Here is a 19,280-nt window from a genome sequence, read left to right as displayed (position 1 = left end):
ATTACCGCATCACTGCGCCATTTTTTGGAACATCTCAGAATCACAAATCTTTTTTTTATTTAGTAAAGTCTCATATAAATACATTTACTGATAATTTAAGTGAAATGAAAAGCCTAAACTAGTTTTATAGACTATAATATACGTACAGGCAGATTATGAAATTATAAATACACACATACACGCAGGATTCAAACTCAGGCGCACGACAAAATGCAACTGGTAGTAGAAATTAGTGATGATCCTTACCATTATTTTGTCTCACTGCAGGGTGAACCAGGTCTACCAGGTCCACAAGGCGCACAGGGTTCCAGAGGTTCAATGGTGAGTAAATATCATTTTTACCTGAAGGTATACAAGAGTAGTGAGAAAAACATTGGTGTGAATGTCATTGTTAACACTTCAGGGATCAAAATACCCTGGTGCACACTGCACTATGCACATAGATTATTAGCTAGTGCAAGTGAACTCAAAATATAATGTGCACGCTGTGCATGTAGAAACAACATTTTCTCATTATATTCACTAAGCCTAAATTAAGTTCAACCAACATTGTGAACAATTTTTTCGTGATAGCATCAATCGAGAACCCGTAAATTTTATTTAAACTTTAAAAGTAGTGCATTTCACATGTTAGTGCAGGTAAATTTCAAATTCAACATGCACACTATGCATGCATGGAAAAAATTGTATTTCAATCGCTGCACTTTTTTTCTATATTTTTCACATCTAATCTTCCTGTAGCTGGTTATGTTGGATCTGAATTACAGGCTAAGAATTGTGTCTGTCTCACTAATAGGTATCCAAGGAATTCAGGAAATAATTCGTAACATTATAAGGATGTTATTGATTAATAAAATTTTATTTATTGTTTCAGGGTATGCCAGGACAAAAAGGTGAATCAGGTCCAAGAGGTGCACCAGGTCCACAGGTAGATATTTGTTGTAGATATTTGTTATGTTCATATTGATAATTATACTAGAAACGATTCATGCATTTATTATATATCAAATGCTATACACTTTTTTAACATGTAAATTATCTTCAACAGGGTGAAGATGGAAAAACTGGCCTGCCTGGAATTTCTGGAGAGAGAGGTCCAGTTGGTCCATCTGGTCCTTTGGGTCCACAAGGTCCAAGGGGAGATCAAGGTCCAGAGGTGATGAGCTATATATTTCTAAGAGACAGTTGATATGAATTTCTAAATGTAAAATGAACACTGAATTTGATACAAATGTGGATGTAATATGGGGATGAACAACATAATATTACTAGCACAAATTAAACTAATCTTGATTATTCACAGGGTGTGAGTGGTAAAGATGGTATTCCAGGTGTCCAAGGACGTCCAGGTATTAAAGGTGATCGTGGTAATACGGGTAGTCCTGGTCCTGCTGGTATGTCTGGTCCAATGGTAAGTCAACACAGTCCTGTCTTACTATCATCAGAATGGTGCTATCTAGATCTGTTCTATTAAGAATTTTTTCTGTTGATTCTCTGGTATAATACATGATATATGTCCTTCATTAAAATGTAATATGACTGTAAACAGTATGTCATTACCACAACAAATTTTTAAATACGACCAACATATGTATAATTTTCTTTTGTAAATTTTTCACTTAATAATTTAATTCATTATCAGGGAGCTCCTGGTCCATCTGGAGAAGCTGGTCCTCAAGGCCCTACTGGTGATCCTGGTCCATCCGGACCAGTTGGTCCAGAAGGTGCAAGAGGTTCAAGAGGTCCAAGCGTAAGTAAAAACAATCTATTATATATAAATTGATGATGAAGAGAAATAAACTTGTTTCCATAAAAATGCTCAAAAAATTGTGTATACACATTGATCATAGTTTTGTGTTGTTATTTTGACAGGGAGAACCAGGTATTGCTGGCGCTCCTGGAGATGCTGGTATCCAGGGAGCAAGGGTAAGTGTTTTTTTTTTACTTAACTTCAATATCACAAATAGAAAAAGAATACATGGGAATTCTGTAAGTAAGTTCTGTGGAGACATATTGACATATTATTTATTTTACATTATTTCATTCCTATTAGGGTGCAAAAGGACATCGTGGATTCCCTGGTCTACAAGGTATTCCCGGTAGTATGGTAAGTATAACATGTTTCTATCTTATGTGATGAGGTCACAGATTTTGTGTGTTAAGAAAGAACAATTTTAAATATTGACCAAGTTGTTGTCATACATATATTGAGAATATGAGGTTATTACAAGGATATTGCAAAGTATACACGAAGACAGTACAGCAGAAGTATCGACTGCGCACAGCGAAGGTCGATGCGACCATCTACTAGTACTGTCTGTACTTTGCAGTATCCTCATGATAACCTTATTAGTCCTCATCTGGACGCAGTCCAAAAACTGAGACTTATGGTTTGACGTTCGTGTCTGTGCGTGCATGCGCTCGGACCTATATCGTAGACATGCCTGGACTGATTACATTTAAACTTCACACATACATCATACAAAATATTATACATATGCACATCAATTTGTTTCACGACCTGATCCAAGATAGCTGAATGGCGACCATTTTTGTGCTGAAAAATCATTAAAGCATTTATGGATAGATTTTGGTGCATACGTTGGACATTATGGGACCTTGATGCATGTCATTTTGTTTTTCAGATCGGATTTAAAATGGCCAACTGGCAGCCATTTTGTTTTAATGAATGAAGTTCTAGTGCCATATCTCTGCCATGCTTTGACCGATTATGTTCAAATTTTATATATTCATTATACAAATATATTTGTTTGACTATCTGATTCAAAATAAAACATTTCTGGCATTGTGGAACCGGATCTTGGTCATTTATGGATGGATTTTGTTCAAACTTGATACATACATAAGGTTCCTGATGCATGTCATTTAATTTTCAAATGGCTGACTGGCAGCCATTTTGTTTTAATGAATGCAGTTCTAGAGTCGTATTGAATTGACTGATTATGTTAAAATTTTATATATTCATTCTACATCATGTTAAATAGATATACAGATGTATTTAAAATGGATGACTGGTGGCTATTTTAATTAATGCTGTTCCAGAGCAATATCTCTCAATATAGACAAGTGCTCGTTTGACGATCAGATACAAGATAATTGAATGTCAATCATTTCAGTGTTAAAAAATCACCATAATCAAGCATCAGCTTCTGGGTCCATATCTCTGACATGTTTATGTTTGAACTATGTCACTATAAACAAAATTATAGTTTGATAACTACAATGTAACTGGGACTGTGCCATGCATGGCTTGTTATTATACATCTTTTCGTCCCAGGAATACATCATGGGAATGCCAAAATCCAAAACTTTTTAAACAGATTTAACAAAATTCTTTGTGTGGGGTTTGGTCAAACCCTCTGGGCAGCCATGTTTGTTTTTCATTATTAGAGGACGCTTACATGCGTAATCGTTCCATATTTGGAATTTCCGTTTCCATATATGATAGGATGAAATACCGACACGCTGTAACGTATGGTAACAGATGTATAATAAATTATTGCCGACAAATACAGCAAATATTAGGAAGGCATGAATGTATAAAATATTTTATAAATGGTTTTTACATTTCAAATGCATTCATTGGATTTGAATGAAGCATGATGGTCTTCCAGGGTAAACGTTTTATAAATTTTCATAAAAAAACATCCATGCCTTCATGAAATTTATTCTGTTGCTTATAGTGTGATAATAAAAAATATACATAACACACTGAAAATTTGAAAATTTTCATTATTTGGAAGAAGGCATTTATTATATTTAATATAATAGAAAAAAAAATCTTATAAATGGTTTTTACATTTCAAATGCATTCATTGGATTTGAATGAAGCATGATGGTCTTCCAGGGTAAACGTTTTATAAATTTTCATAAAAAAACATCCATGCCTTCATGAAATTTATTCTGTTGCTTATAGTGTGATAATAAAAAATATACATAACACACTGAAAATTTGAAAATTTTCATTATTTGGAAGAAGGCATTTATTATATTTAATATAATAGAAAAAAAAATCTTATAAATGGTTTTTACATTTCAAATGCATTCATTGGATTTGAATGAAGCATGATGGTCTTCCAGGGTAAACGTTTTATAAATTTTCATAAAAAAACATCCATGCCTTCATGAAATTTATTCTGTTGCTTATAGTGTGATAATAAAAAATATACATAACACACTGAAAATTTGAAAATTTTCATTATTTGGAAGAAGGCATTTATTATATTTAATATAATAGAAAAAAAAATCTTTATCTCATTGCTGAAAACAAAAACAGTTGCCAACTTGTGCTAATGATATTAGCTACAATTGTGAGTAATATTTCTTATATTTTTTTAAAGAACTATTATTGACTACATTTGTATAATTTCTTTACTTGGTGAATTTGTTATAGGGTGTTCCAGGTGAAGATGGTATGACAGGACCTCCTGGTCCAAATGGTCCAAGAGTAAGTATCTCTCATGTTCTACTTATCTGATCCCACAGCTTCAGTTCCTTTATTCATATGGATTTATACATGTGAAGTAGTCCTGGACTAGCATTCCTATAAATATTCCGTACCAAGTTACATTAACAATAAGGGGGTATGTTTTTTTCCCTATGCATCAAAATGGAAAATTGTTCAAAAAAGAAAAACAATTTGGACATGCTCTAGTTTAATCTTTTCACCACCAGTTCCAGCTCTAGTTTATGATCAGGGCTGGTTATACCGGTACTCCTTACTTCTCCTTTTTTGAGAAGTCTACATTTCAATAATTTTAAATCAAGTCTTCCTCAACCTCCTTTCTTTAATGCAATCCCGGATCTGATAAAATATCACATTGCAACACTATATTTATTTATAGTGTGATAATTTATTTATTTAATATTTATTAGATTTCAAAATGTTTATATGTTGTTCAATTGTAGGGTGCAACTGGTCCTAGAGGCTCGCCAGGTTTGAATGGAAAAGATGGTCCAATGGGTCAACCCGGTCCAGAGGTAAGAAACTATAAATAAATTGAACAATGATTGCCTACAAATAATAAAATATTAAAATGGATGTTCTGTGCAAACAAAATGTAAAATAAGCCATGAACTGGAATCAATATTTGAAAGTTTTGAACATAAGCTGATACCTTTTGAAATGAGTACTGATACAGATTTTTTAAGGAACGACAAATTTAATCATTTTCGGTGCTAGATGTATGATAATACGCAAAAGCTACCAACAAAATAAATTCAATAATACAATTTGAATTGTCTTAAATGAGCTGCTCCCATTGCTGAAGATAACCTGAATTTAATTCTTCTTTTTCACAGGGTCCAAGAGGTTCTCGGGGTGACAGGGGAGATAGCGTAAGTCAACTTATGTTATTCTGATATCATATATAATAATTATTCTCCAGTTATGATGTTGCATTATTGAAATTGTTATCTCTTTGAGACATTTTCATTAGCAGTAGCCATGGATACGATGACATTTCTGATTTTAATAGCTACATGTAGCATGAAGCAACAATATCAATTACATGGAGCTGTATCATCTATTTGGATGTGTATTATTTCTTAACATTGCGTATCTATTAATTCATTAAGTGCCAAAGAACAATTTTGTCACCTTCAATTATGTCCTATTTGTTCCAAAATTATCAAAAAAAAGTATTTAATATTATACTGAAAAATGTCACCACAACATTTTTTCTACTCAAAAATTTTGTCCCATAACTTTATTAGGAATTATGGCACTCAAAGTGTTCAAGGAGACGCATTCCAATACTCATTTTGCTGCATTTCACTAAAAAACACATATTGTATAGCAAAAATTGAATGACCAGTTGCAATCATCGGCTTTATATTATTTATTGTTAGATTGCAAATGATAATGAAGTTGCATGGAAATATTATTAATCTGTTTTTTTTTTCATAATTTAAAATCACTAATTTTCACTTTTTATCTTTACAGGGTACCTCCGGTCCTCCCGGTCCACCTGGTCCACCTGTAAGTAATTTGACTCTCTTCAAATTGAATGTTATTTTAACTATAAGTTCTCCTTCAATATAAATCAGAGAATATAGAATAAATGTGATAAAAACATTTTACACAAAGTTCAAACTTCAGTTTGAATCAACTTGTCAACCTGTACATGCAAGATTTGTGTATTATTGAAAAATACTCTCATATAACAGTATTGGCCAAGTAGCGATACAAATTAATAAATTGAGAATAATTATTTAATTTTCATACCAATGCTAAATTTGTTTTCAATATTACCAGAAACATACTATTAATTTAATTTGGCCAGTTGTTTTGCAGTGCCAAAACTGATATAATAGTTGTCCTGATTATTTTCATCATACCCTAGTCAGAGATTGTATGTCTATTGTATTTTATAAACCTGTATCCTCCTGAAAAATGTTGTTTCTAATATTTATAATCTAGTTTTGAAAATTATTATTATTAAATTTATTAATATTCATATTTTTCTCTCCACAGGGTCCCCCAGGTGATGCTGTAAGTATTATTTAATTTTTTTTTTCACACATTAGCATTTCTGTTACCGTTTACAAGAATTATTCCAAGAATAATGCAAAATATACTGTACATTAATTTGACACAGTAGTAGTATACATGCATACATTTATATTATAAGCCCACTCTTCAGATCAAAAAACAATTATTACACTCAAGAATTTGATTGATTAATTTTTAACTGAAAATTTACTGTTTCCAGATGTGTGTTTTTAAACAGATTTAATTTATTTTAATTTACAGCAAGGATTTGATGCTGCAGCTTTTTCATCTATGTTTGCTTCATTCTCACAACCAGGCATGAAAGGACCAGTAAGTACAAAATCATATTCTATGTTATATAACATCTTTTCAGACTTATTGGATTTGTTGAGAATTAAAGATAAAAATCCCAAATATTTAATGGTTATTAAAGCCGATTCATCTCAATAAGAAAATACTTAAAATAACAAATTTAAAAAAAAACATCCAAAAAAATATAAAATAACAAAATACTGACAATGTTTGTGTACTGATGAACTTCCAGCAAGGAGATGAACCCGAACCATACCAAGGAGATGCTATCGCCCAGAAAGTCAGAGATGTTGAAGTTATGGCATCGCTGCAATCACTCAATGAACAAATACAGAATATACAAACACCTACTGGTTCAAAGAAAAATCCAGCAAGAACTTGTCGTGACCTGGCTCTTTGCCATCCAGATTGGCCCAGTGGTATGAATCTTAGCTATGATACTATTAGAATAATTTTCTGATATTATAAATTAGAAAAATATATTCTATGATATAATCCTAGAAAATTAAATAATTATTTGTTATCTAGTAATCATGAAACGTAATTTTTGAATTTCTTTTAATTAATGTTCATTTACTGTTACAATATGCCAAAAAAAAAACCTGAAACATTCATAATTACTGGAAATACTGTAGAATACTTTATTTTCGCTTGGAATTTATTTTTGCTGAAGGATGATTCTGTGAAAATAAAATCCAGCAAATATACTTTTTTCCTTATATTTCACATTAAACTCATCAAAAATCAATGAAAATTAATTCCATACAAAACGCTCAAAATGTCTTTTCAGCGAAAATTAATTCCAGCGAAAATCCACAGTAAAGTATTCAACAGTAAATCAATATGTTGATTTCTTTTGTTTCCCTTTAGGTGAATACTGGGTGGATCCTAATCAAGGCTGTGCTTTAGATGCCATTAAAGTCTACTGCGATTTCAAAACATATGAATCATGTATATTCCCAGAAAAGACTGAGGTATGCTCAATATTATAATTGCTTTTTTTTTTAAATCATTCACAAACAAACAAAGTGAGAAACTTTGCTGTCAAAGCAGTTCTGCATGGAGGTTTGTAAGTTTTATTTTTCAAATGAGAATTTCCTTCCCATAATACATTGCAAATACTGTACCCTGCTTTTTATTTCATAATTTTCTTATATTGTTTTATTAATTAAGATTTCATGTCTAATTGGAAATAATGAAATTTAACAGTTCATCTTGGTTTTAACTTTATATCCTGATCGATATGGGTCCCATGCAACATGTGTAAAATACATTGTTTGTTTACACATCGTGTATGAGGATCGAATAGCATTCAAATCATAATTTAAAAATTAAATGTTCATGTAACATGCGCATTATATTCACAATTTAAATACGACTGACATTTCCTGAACCTACTAGTATTTTGATCCCTACTCACACACTGACAAAAAATGGTATGGCCAGTGTACAATATAAACATTTGCAAAAGAAACATAACCATTACTGACTATGTACAGTTAAGGTGAAGAAATAAAACAACACAAATTGTTGACAAAATACAATGCTGTTACCATTTACTTGCATCAAACTGTGATGTCAAATCAATGTATCCACTCTGATAATGACTGTACCTTCACTCCTTGCAGGCTCCAAAGATGAACTACTACCAAGGTCCAAACAAACATGTCTGGTTTGGTGATAGCATGAAGAATGGGTTTAAGGTAAAATACGCTGGAACTTAATCTAAACTGAATATTTTGAGTAGTTGATTTCTAGGTGTTTTATATTGTGTATTATGTATATAATTATATGTACCAAACACAAGGGTTCTCCCTACCAGGGTGTGGAGCATTCTATGGCTTCCTTGGGGCCAAAATTACTATCAGACAGGTCACAGTTGAAGACTGTGGCCACATGTGATCCCTGGTCAATCAGAATTTTATGATTGCCAGAGGATCTGCTTCCCAGGGTAAGGGGGCGCATGGCCATGGCATGAGGGCGCTGCGTCCTTGTTCCCTTGTTTAAAAAAGATGTTAACATGTCAGATGAGAAGCTCCATGGATAGCCAAAATGAATATGGAAATTATCAACAGGTGATGTGTTAATTGTAGCAATTACAATATCATAGAAGGTAAATTTTCTCAAAATTAGCTTGGAACATTTTGTTCAAATTGACAACTAGCTTCATTGACATTTATAATTATTTGTCATATTTTAAGTATAAAAAAATAAATTTAACACTTAGGCCCTTGTCTGAAATGATTGGACAAAATTAGGACATTTTGAAAAAAATAGCTGCAGTAAATTGCTGAAGTCTGGCAAGCATCTCAATCACTAGCATAGAAGAGTATATATGCCAAAGTGCAGATGAGCACATGTCAATCAACATTGGTAGGCACAATACCTGCCTAAATATCTGACCCTGATCACAGTCTCTAAAGTCCATGAAAGGGACAGTTAGTTGACCATGAAAAAAAACTGCTTAAAAGACTGCTAAAATAGGTAATCACTTTATTTTTGTAACAGATGTAGTTTCGTGAAGCACAGAAGATCACAAAAATTCTTAAGAGTGAAATTTCACTGAATTTTATTTTAATAGCAAAATGATGAAATAATTTACACTCCTCATTCTCAACATCATCTCATGTCTTTGCAGTTCAATTATGATGTGGAACTTGTACAATTGACATTCCTCCGACTTCTAAGTGTTCATGGTCGTCAGAACGTCACCTATCACTGCAAGAACTCAGTTGCTTACTTTGATGCAGAAACGGGTAATTTCAAGAAGGCTGCCAAGTTATTGGCCGACACCGAAGTAGAATTGGTGGCTCAGGGCAAAACGCGATTCCAGTATTCAGTATTTGAAGATGGTTGTACTGTAAGTTTATTTTTTTCTCCCATGTTCAGAATAAGCATAAATACTTGATAGCTACAGTGAATTTCATAAGGCATGAATGTTTTCTATATAAAACATTGGTAAATTTGAAAACAACCAATCACACTGTCTTTAGATGCATACCACCCATATAAATTAGAGTTTGCATGCATACATTGTAAGTATTAAGTTGGCCACTGATTGAAGAAAACACACAAAGAATTGTCAGCTTCTAAGGCCAATAAAAGAGTCTTCTTTGAATTTGAATGAAGCGTGATGGTCTTTCGAGGTTAATGTTTTATAAACATTTATAGATACCGGTATCAATAAAAAAATGAAATTTATTCTGTTGCTATGATGTGATAATAACACAAGATTTGAAAATCTTTTAAGATTTCAAAAAATGCATTTATTTTAATACCTATTGGTTCATGGAAATATGCGGGCAAGAAAAAAAAATATTCTCCATCTCAAACAAAAATTATTATGAACTTGCAGCAAAATTGATTTTTTCTGCTAAAAATTTGGCAAAAAGCCCCACTGCAAAGTAAAAAGTAATTTTATTTGTTCTATATTTTTCAGAAAATATTTAATGTTCATCATTTTTGGTTTTTATTCCAGTTACGAAATGATAAATGGGGACAGACCGTGTTCGAATACGATACCAAGAAAACCTCTCGTCTACCCATTCAAGACTTTGCTCCATTTGATATCGGTGGTGATGACCAAGAGTTCGGTTTGACTATAGGACCAGTCTGTTTTTCATAAGAAGTCACTTTTCTTTTTTTTAATTTCAAAAAAATTGTTAAATGTCACAATTGTCTTGGCTGCTGGTAAAATGTATATCAGTGAGAATTGAAAAGTTTTCAGCCATCACCAGTTAACATCCTGACATTTTCACAGAATATTTCAAATGGTGCTCTTTTTTGTTGAAACATATTTTAATCTATTCATTTATAGTATTAGAGACAAAGATCAACTTCACATTTTCTTTCATGAATTTTATGATTGTTATTTGCTTTCAGTAATGGTGCTAGTGTTGTATTTTTTTTTTAAGTCACAGATTTCATTTGGTGCTGTTTCATTAGAAATGAATAAAATACATGTACGTGTAGACTACCTCTTAGAGACGAGAAATTAGGTAAAAAAACTAATCATCTGCACGAATTTTGACAAATTCAAGATGGCCGCTTTAAGTTTTTTTCAGTGGATGTTGAAGGAATTAAAAAAAAAAGGTTGTTCTTTATTGTATAAACTCAGATCTGAATCAAAAATTCATAGCCACCTGAAAAACCAAAATTTCAGGTGAAATGAATTGTGGGAACAGTTTGGAAGGTCAAAGTTCGTGCACATGCTCAGGTTTGAACCTTGTATTCCATATACCACAGAGATTTTTATATTTTGATGATTTAATATGTTTGTAATCAATACTGTTCTAATTAATATCTGTGCTTTTAATCGCTTGCAGTCCCTTGTAAGCTGTGACTTTTTGGGATTACAGGGTTATTATTTTGTAAAACTGATTTTTAGTAGGATGCACTACTGTAAAGTAAGGCAGGTATTATAAACTATTTATAAACATTATGCATGAGCACTTGACATGGAGCGAGGCACCCGGTTTCAGATGAAAATAGTTAGGTTTAAATGTTCTTATAAGTATGTTTATAAAAATGCCTTACCTGATAGTAGTGTAGTGCTGGGCTTTTTTTTTTAAACATGTTGTTTTGTCTCAAATTTTGTCTGAAATATCATGCAACACAATTGTCTCATTTTAGAGATAGGCTAAAAATAATCTGCTAATTAAATAGATACTACAAATAACATTGATGGTTTTTTTAAAACCAAAACAAATTTGGTTTTTAGCTGTATTTTTTATCTTGTATGTGTATTTTCATATCCCTTCAAAAGAACTGTAAGGCCAATATTTTGTGCCATTCTGGTTTTTGTGACTTTGACAATAAAGGCTGCCTATAATATGTCTCTAAAGCTGCTTTTTTTCTGAATAATATGCTTTTAATAAGTGTTATGCATGTTTTACCATGTCCACATAATCAACAGTAGTTTTTTTTGTCCATGATAGATGTGCCATTCAAGCTAGTTTGAAAACTTATCAAAAAAATTGTTATATTTCCTAATAATATCTGTTGCCAACATTTAAACATTACAATATACTTACCGGTACATTGCAAGAAATGTTTGTTGTGATGTTGCCTTCAATCAAATGGAAAGAAAAACACTCCTTATTGAAAGTCGCACTATATATGACGAGAGTGCGCAATTAATTCACTTTGCTCAAACAATATTTTTCACTTTCATATACCGTACTGGACCCCGTTAGCGCTCAGGGTCCTCAACTCAGAAAATCATGATTTTTTTAGGGGTGGGTGCTTACCTGAGCACCCCCCTTGAAAATGGGTGCAAATGACAATTTTAATTCATCATGTGACACATTGAGGGGGATATTACATATTTGAGGGGAAATGAAATTAGTTAGGTTGTCATGGACTTTTACAATGAAGAAACAGAAATGATCACTAAAAATATGCACATTTTATTACACTATATTAATTACGTACCCCCAAATTTACAAGATTAAAAATATTGAGTCTGTTAGAACACAGTCATAGTCAAAATCTTCATTATCTCCACTGACGAATGTGTTGGATCGTACGCAGACTCTTGATGAAAAACACTTTCCACCATAATGTATTTGCATGATTTGACCTGACCTGCAGTAACGTCCTTTGACCTAATGGGTCAATTCTGTTAGTAACTAATCAGAATGCTGCGTTTTCTTCAAAAATTCCCAAAGACTTTCCGGTAATGCAATGTGGAAGTGAATTGTTGCTGTGGAAGTACTATCTTTGGGAATTGATTTCGGCAAATAATTGACATGGTTTTTTAGCTCCGCTGTCGACTTTGTCGAGCGGAGCTTATCATATGAGTGATTGTCCGTCGTCGTCGTCGTCTGTCGTCCGTGTCAATGTTTTACTTTTTCGACTTCTTCTTGAAAACTACAAGCTTGAATGCTTTGATACTTGGTGTATATGTACCTTGGGTAGACCTCTCTTAGGTTTGTTCATTTCATGTTGATATCTTCAATTCTCTAATTTTGGTGAATATTTTTGTCATTTTTGGTAAAAAGCGATATTTTCGACTTCTTGTTAAAAACCGCAAGTGCAATTGCTTTGATATTACATATATAGGTACTACATGTGGACCTCTCTCAGATTTGTTCATTTTGTAATGATATCTTTAATTCTCTAATTTTGGTGAATATTTTTGTCATTTTTGGTAAAAAGTGATATTTTCGACTTCTTGTTAAAAACCGCAAGTGCAATTGCTTTGATATTACATATATAGGTACTACATGTGGACCTCTCTCAGATTTGTTCATTTTGTAATGATATCTTTAATTCTCTAATTTTGGTGAATATTTTTGTCATTTTTGGTAAAAAGTGATATTTTCGACTTCTTGTTAAAAACCGCAAGTGCAATTGCTTTGATATTACATATATAGGTACTACATGTGGACCTCTCTCAGAATTGTTCATTTTGTAATGATATCTTTAATTTTCTAATTTTGGTGAATATTTTTATCATTTTTGGTAAAAAGTGATATTTTCGACTTCTTGTTAAAAACCGCAAGTCCAATTGCTTTGATACTACATATATAGGTACTACATGTGGACCTCTCTCAGATTTGTTCATTTTGTGATGATATCTTCAATTCTCTAATTTTGGTGAATATTTTTGTAATTTTTGGTAAAAAGTTATATTTTCGACTTCTTGTTAAAAACCACAAGTCCGATTGCTTTGATATTACATATATAGGTACTACATGTGGACCTCTCTCAGATTTATTCATTTTGTGATGATGTCTTCAATTCTCTAATTTTCGTGAATATTTTTGTAATTTTTGGTAAAAAGTGATATTTTCGACTTCTTGTTAAAAACCGCAAGTTCAATTGCTTTGATATTACATATTTAGATACTACATGTAGACCTTTCTCAGATTTGTTCATTTCGTGATGATATCTTGGATTCTATAATTTTGGTGAATATTTTTGTCATATTTGGTAAAAAGTGATATTTTCGACTTCTTGTTAAAAACCAAAAGTTCAATTGCTTTGATATTACATATATAGATACTACATGTAGAACTTTCTCAGATTTGTTCATTTCGTGATGATATCTTCAATTCTCTAATTTTGGTGAATATTTTAGTCATTTTTGGTAGAAAGTGATATTTTCGACTTCTTGTTAAAAACTGTAAGTCCGATTGCTTTGATACTATACATATTGTTCATTTTCTGATGATGTCTTCAATTCTTTAATTGAAATGTGCATTTCTAACAGCGGAGCTATCTCAGCCGATAGGCTGCTTGTTCAAAAATCTGGTAATCAGCAATTTTTTATAGGTAACTGAATATGGCATGAAACCCAAGTCATTGTCGTAGCATAATTTATGCACGGTTATCAAGGTCTACACATTCACAACATATTCCCGGCAGTCGATATCTACACTGTATCATATAAAAAAATGATTACCAATATTCGTAATGATCAAAGACCAAGTTTTAAAATAGTGGCATTTTGCCGAATGTGATCGGGCATGGGCACTAACTCGGTCCAGTATGGTATGTACTTCATGCAATTCTACTGCTTGGAGTCTGACTTCATTTTGAATTTAAATCATTTAACCAGCATAAAGATGACGCCTTCCCTTTCATTGCATCATGACAGCACTTCTTTGTTAAAAATTACACACTGTCATTCTGCTTGCCACAACTTTGGCCATAAACTGCTCTTTATTTTGACTACATACAAAACAAGCATATCCAACTTGATACATTCTGGAAGTATTTGACATAAACCCAGCCTGCTTAAGGTAGAAGCCTACTTATAATAATCCCATGACAATGTTCATTAGTCTGTTAGGAAAAATCATGAAGCTATCGTCCCATGGCACCATAAAATAGCATTCTTTTGTGTGTTGCAGTGAGGTATTTTGAGAAAATTGGGTTAATATTTTTCATAAATTGCTATTTTTAGAACAATTCCATAGAGCATAATGTTAATAAAAATTGCTTTTTTCAACACTTTTTAAAACCCAGATTTTTAAAATAATTCAGGAAAACAAAAAGTACCCTGTCATTAACAACATATTTTTTCAGCCTATGTCACCAGGCTACAATTTGAGACAAGGCATAATATCTCTACCATAGGAATCTATGGTAAAAACATTATAGTCTGACAAAATGGCAAATATCCACTAAAATAAAACCATCATTTTCTCAAAAATTGAGCTGGTGACCCCAAGTTTTTTAAGTCAATATTCTTATAATGTCCAGAAGTACAATTCATTGAAAAATGAATGAATTCTGGGTATTTGCATATTGACATCATACCAAAATAGTCACGATTAGAGCCGCAAGCAAAGCCCAAGCTATAAGACATCTATTCCATAATCAATGAGATAACTGAATTGCCATTAGGATAGTTTGAATGATCTGTACCATGCAGTCGAAATGCAGTTGGTTCCATGCATTTACTTGGTTTGGCTATTAAGATAAGGTTTTCAGAATATATATGAGCCATATGGTTATGCATATTAATGAGGTTACATGATCATATACGACCATCTCTTATGTTAGTTACATCTTTTATTTGATGTCTTCATTATGGCACTGGGTACATGTCCTGTTCTGCAACAGTGCTTAAGATATAACAGTTATGCATTTTGATGAGGTTATAAGTCCACACCCCATTGGTGCACAGTCACATGACCTAGCCATGTGTCATTCAGTTGAAAGAATGCATCTCAGGAGTATAATGCACATACAAATTTTGACCCCAATCGCACCAATACAGTACATGTAATTTCACAATACCCGTTTTTACAAAATCCAAGATGCCAACCAAACCTTGTGACTGATCAAAATTATTTTATTTTGCTCATATGAAGCTACAGCCAGCCATGTTATATACAAAACATCCAGTTGATCAGTTGAAGCACCTTTGAGAAACAAATGCTCAAACATTTGGTAAATTTTGCATAAAATCCAAGATGGTGGCCAAACCATGTGACTGATCTGAATTCTTTGATATAGAGATGCAATGGAGCCAATTAGAAAATTATCATGTAATTGTGGCATAAGTAAAAAAACTACCCGGTACTTCCTATTTAGAAGAAATCCAAAACGGCGGCCGAACTATGTGACAATCATAACAAATTTTTGAAAATAAAATGTGCATCATATACATGTATAGATCATAAAATACAATATTTGAGAGCATTTTGCCTAGTGGTTTTGAAGAAAATTTTCAAGTGTTTTTTGCCGTTTTTTTGTTAAAAAAACATGGTTGGAAAAAAATCATGTGACCTCTAAAGTTTTTATTGCTGATATTGATTACACATGAATTGAACTATATGCCAAAACAAATCTGATTGCCTAGACCCTCAGAAAGTGTTCAAATAGGTTTAATTTTGACGAATCAAAGTTCCAAAAGTCTTATGCACCAGTTCACATTAGGACTATCAGTATGGAGAATTTCCGACCATTCCTTTCAGCAGTTTTCTCAAATGACTTGTTGGAAAAAGTTTTGGAAGCAAGAAGAAAGAAAAAAATGGATGATAATACAGGCTACAGGCTTGGGCCCCTAGTTAGGCTAGAAAAATTCAATCCTGGTATCTATCTATATTTTAGACAAAATCAATAATTTTATTCAATGTTAATGATGCTAAAATGATTTTTTTTCTTGTAAATTAGCTTTGGTCATTTTACCAGCACTTTTGGATATTATTTACTTTCTTTTATGTAGTGAATGACTGAACTGGATACTAACATTTATTTTTCTCACATTTTTCATACCATTTTTCATATTAAACTATGGTTACGTGCTATCAATAACGTAGCAGTAAAGTTCATTGTAAAAAACCTCTTTGAAGTTATTAACTAATATCACTCACTCATAGAGCTGACAGTAGTGACACCATTGGTTGAATTATCTTCTAACCGAAGGTGAATGATTAATAATACCCATGACGTACCAGCTCAATGAATATATGATATCAGGTAATGATATCAACCTTTTTGTCACATGATCAACTTCGAGTCTCAAAACAATAGAGAGATAATAATTTTACAGAACTACGCTTAGAAATCATATGGTAAATTTTGCACGTGATATTGATGGTCTGGTATTTGCAGTTACGGCCAACAATGGTTTTCGAAGTCGTCAGAATAAACTTTCAGTCATTATTACAAATCATTGTCATTGTACTATCCAAAAAGTCTGCAATTCTCATATCGCAGTGATAAAAACGTCAGTCTTGCACAATTGAGTTTCTATTCGAGCACATCGTCAAGTTTGGTGTTAAGGTAGAAGCCTAGTCATAACTTTTGACAAAATTGGTCATAAATTGCATGACAATGTCCATTAGTTTAATCATGTACAATGAAGCTATCATGAAGCTAATGTCCCATGGTACAATGAAATAGCATTATTTTATGTATTACAGTTATGATTTTTGAGAAACGTGTCCTAATATTTCTTGAAAATTGCTATTTTTAGAAAAATTCCATAAAAACACAATGTTAAAGAAAAATTGCATTTTTTGACACTTTTTAAACCCCAGATTTGTTTAATAATTCAGAACAACAAAAAGTACTCCATCATTAACAATATATGATTTTTTCAGCCGATGTCACCAGGCTAGATTTTGAGATATTGCATAATATCTCTGCCATAGTAACCTGTGGTAAAAGTGTTATAATAGTGTCAAAATGGCGACTTTCCACTAAAATACAACCATTAATTTCTCGAAAAAAAGGCTGGTGACCCCAACTTTTTTTAGGTCAATATCCTCATATTGCCTTGGAGTACAGTTTATTGCAAAATAAATAAATTCTCGTTTTTTAATTTATGAGTAGGCTTCTCCTTAAATCCAGTTTATATTTTTTACATTTACTTTAAAAATAAAAATATTTATTATCATACCTGAATATGATAAATGACCTGGAGTAGGTGTACTTGTACTTGTAAATGCAACTTTTAAAACACCACGACTCGCAATCTGTGATTCAAATCGTAACCATGCAAAAGAAAGGGGCGTCGTCTGCCAGTGCTATCCGCCATTTTGAATGTTAAAACGGTCACCCTAACTTAATCCTAAAGAGTTATGTTCTGCCACCCTAGTCATGTCAGAATTTATCCTGCACTATTATTGGACATTCCCATTTTAACGCGCGATGTAGACACGCCTTACATCGCGCGTTAAAATTTGCATATAACATTAGCGCGTAACAAAGTTGTGATAAAGGAAAGAGTGGTGTAAACAAGGATAAGTGATTACTTGAAATCGATACCAGAAAGGGGGGAAGGTAAAAGAAAAGTTATACAACAATTTATTATTTAATAATTTATTAAAATACATAAGTTTGTCTAACTCCCTGTGATAAAACGAAAGGAATAAGCGATTAACAAATATTGCATGTTTCAATAGAGGTCTTTCACGTGACGTCATTAACCCGGAAGTCGTCCATTTTGGAGGTCCTACAATTGCGTCGTCTGTGTCGTCAGCGATCATAACAATAGTACGCGTAAATGGGTTGATTGTTTGCTAGTGTATCTGTTCATTTCCTTCAGTCATTTCCATTTACTTCTTTCATTTCAAACATGTCTGGCTCTAAATGCTCCACAGATAAATGATTCAGAAATTACTTCGACAAATCTACTTAACCAGTTGTGACTTGTAGATTCAATGAATATTTAAATGACTCCTTCTATAGTATGATATATTGAAGATAATATTTGGTAATCGTAGTCCTAAATAATATTTAGGAGTATTTTATGTGATTATTTCAGAAAACGGGGTTATCCTCGTAATGTCACTGGGAAAGCATTGGCCAAGGTTGTGTCAATGTCAAGAACTGATTGTATTGGTTCTACGGTTTCCCGTGACAATCAGGATCGTGTAATTTTGGCACTTACGTACCATCCTTTAAATGTCAGGATTAAAAACATTATGTACAAACATTTTCACATTTTACAGACCAGTGAGGAGACAAGTTCTACGTTTCCACTAATGCCTACTACTGCCTGGCGCCGTGACACTAATTTAAGGAGGTTATTGGTGCATACGGGTGAAAGGGGAGACCCTGAGAAATATGGTTCTGTCCCGTGTAATCGTCCTAGGTGTAATACTTGTCCTTTTATTACAGACACTAATCGTATATTTGGTCCCAAGGGAGATGTTGAGGTCAAATATCCGTTCAGTTGTATCACTATGAATGTTGTATATTGCATTTCATGTATTAGATGCGGGAAACTTTATATTGGTTCTACAGTTCGTCGACTGGGTGATCGGTTTGCTGAGCATCTACGGCAAACTAGACAGAAAAATCGTTATTATCCGGTTTCACTTCATTTTAATTCTAGTGGACATAATATTACAGATATGTCTATTTCTGGTGTATGTGTTGTCAATGGCAACGAAAATCAGCTCAGGCGTGTCGAGGAGGAAACTATATTCCGCCTTGGAACTAAAGAACCCCATGGTATTAACAAACAGTTCAACTCATTTGTTGAGCT

At 32.7% G+C, this 19,280-nt stretch overlaps 1 protein-coding gene and 1 long non-coding RNA gene across 3 annotated transcripts in view; one reads left to right on the top strand and one right to left on the bottom strand.

The window, feature by feature from the left end:
* Nucleotides 1-11,669, top strand: part of LOC100303513 (fibrillar collagen) — a 53,855-nt gene extending 42,186 nt beyond the window's left edge. Inside the window, exons 42-59 of one of the 2 annotated variants that reach the window (XM_085494896.1) lie at nt 268-321; nt 875-928; nt 1,049-1,156; nt 1,304-1,411; nt 1,643-1,750; nt 1,873-1,926; nt 2,054-2,107; nt 4,415-4,468; nt 4,930-5,001; nt 5,323-5,358; nt 5,966-6,001; nt 6,497-6,514; nt 6,776-6,844; nt 7,059-7,245; nt 7,697-7,800; nt 8,455-8,529; nt 9,465-9,686; nt 10,305-11,669. In XM_085494896.1, the coding sequence (XP_085351022.1) occupies nt 268-321; nt 875-928; nt 1,049-1,156; nt 1,304-1,411; nt 1,643-1,750; nt 1,873-1,926; nt 2,054-2,107; nt 4,415-4,468; nt 4,930-5,001; nt 5,323-5,358; nt 5,966-6,001; nt 6,497-6,514; nt 6,776-6,844; nt 7,059-7,245; nt 7,697-7,800; nt 8,455-8,529; nt 9,465-9,686; nt 10,305-10,451 (1,560 nt within the window). In that variant the 3' untranslated portion in view covers nt 10,452-11,669. The remainder of the gene's footprint in view (nt 1-267; nt 322-874; nt 929-1,048; nt 1,157-1,303; nt 1,412-1,642; nt 1,751-1,872; nt 1,927-2,053; nt 2,108-4,414; nt 4,469-4,929; nt 5,002-5,322; nt 5,359-5,965; nt 6,002-6,496; nt 6,515-6,775; nt 6,845-7,058; nt 7,246-7,696; nt 7,801-8,454; nt 8,530-9,464; nt 9,687-10,304) is intronic. The other variant, XM_085494897.1, reaches the window with a different exon arrangement.
* On the bottom strand, nt 249-17,794 carry LOC144349656 (uncharacterized). Its single transcript, XR_014928023.1, has 2 exons — nt 17,688-17,794; nt 249-342 (listed from the first exon to the last, which is right to left on the bottom strand). It is a non-coding gene; the product is annotated as an uncharacterized LOC144349656 (long non-coding RNA).
* Between the last annotated feature and the right edge of the window lie 1,486 nt (nt 17,795-19,280).

Source organism: Saccoglossus kowalevskii, chromosome 21 (assembly GCF_978046115.1).
Source record: "Saccoglossus kowalevskii chromosome 21, keSacKowa6.1, whole genome shotgun sequence".
In the NCBI taxonomy this organism is placed as follows: Eukaryota; Metazoa; Hemichordata; class Enteropneusta; family Harrimaniidae; genus Saccoglossus; species Saccoglossus kowalevskii.
The sequence above is the reverse complement of the archived record's forward strand: the minus strand, read 5'-3'. Positions and strand labels throughout refer to the sequence as shown.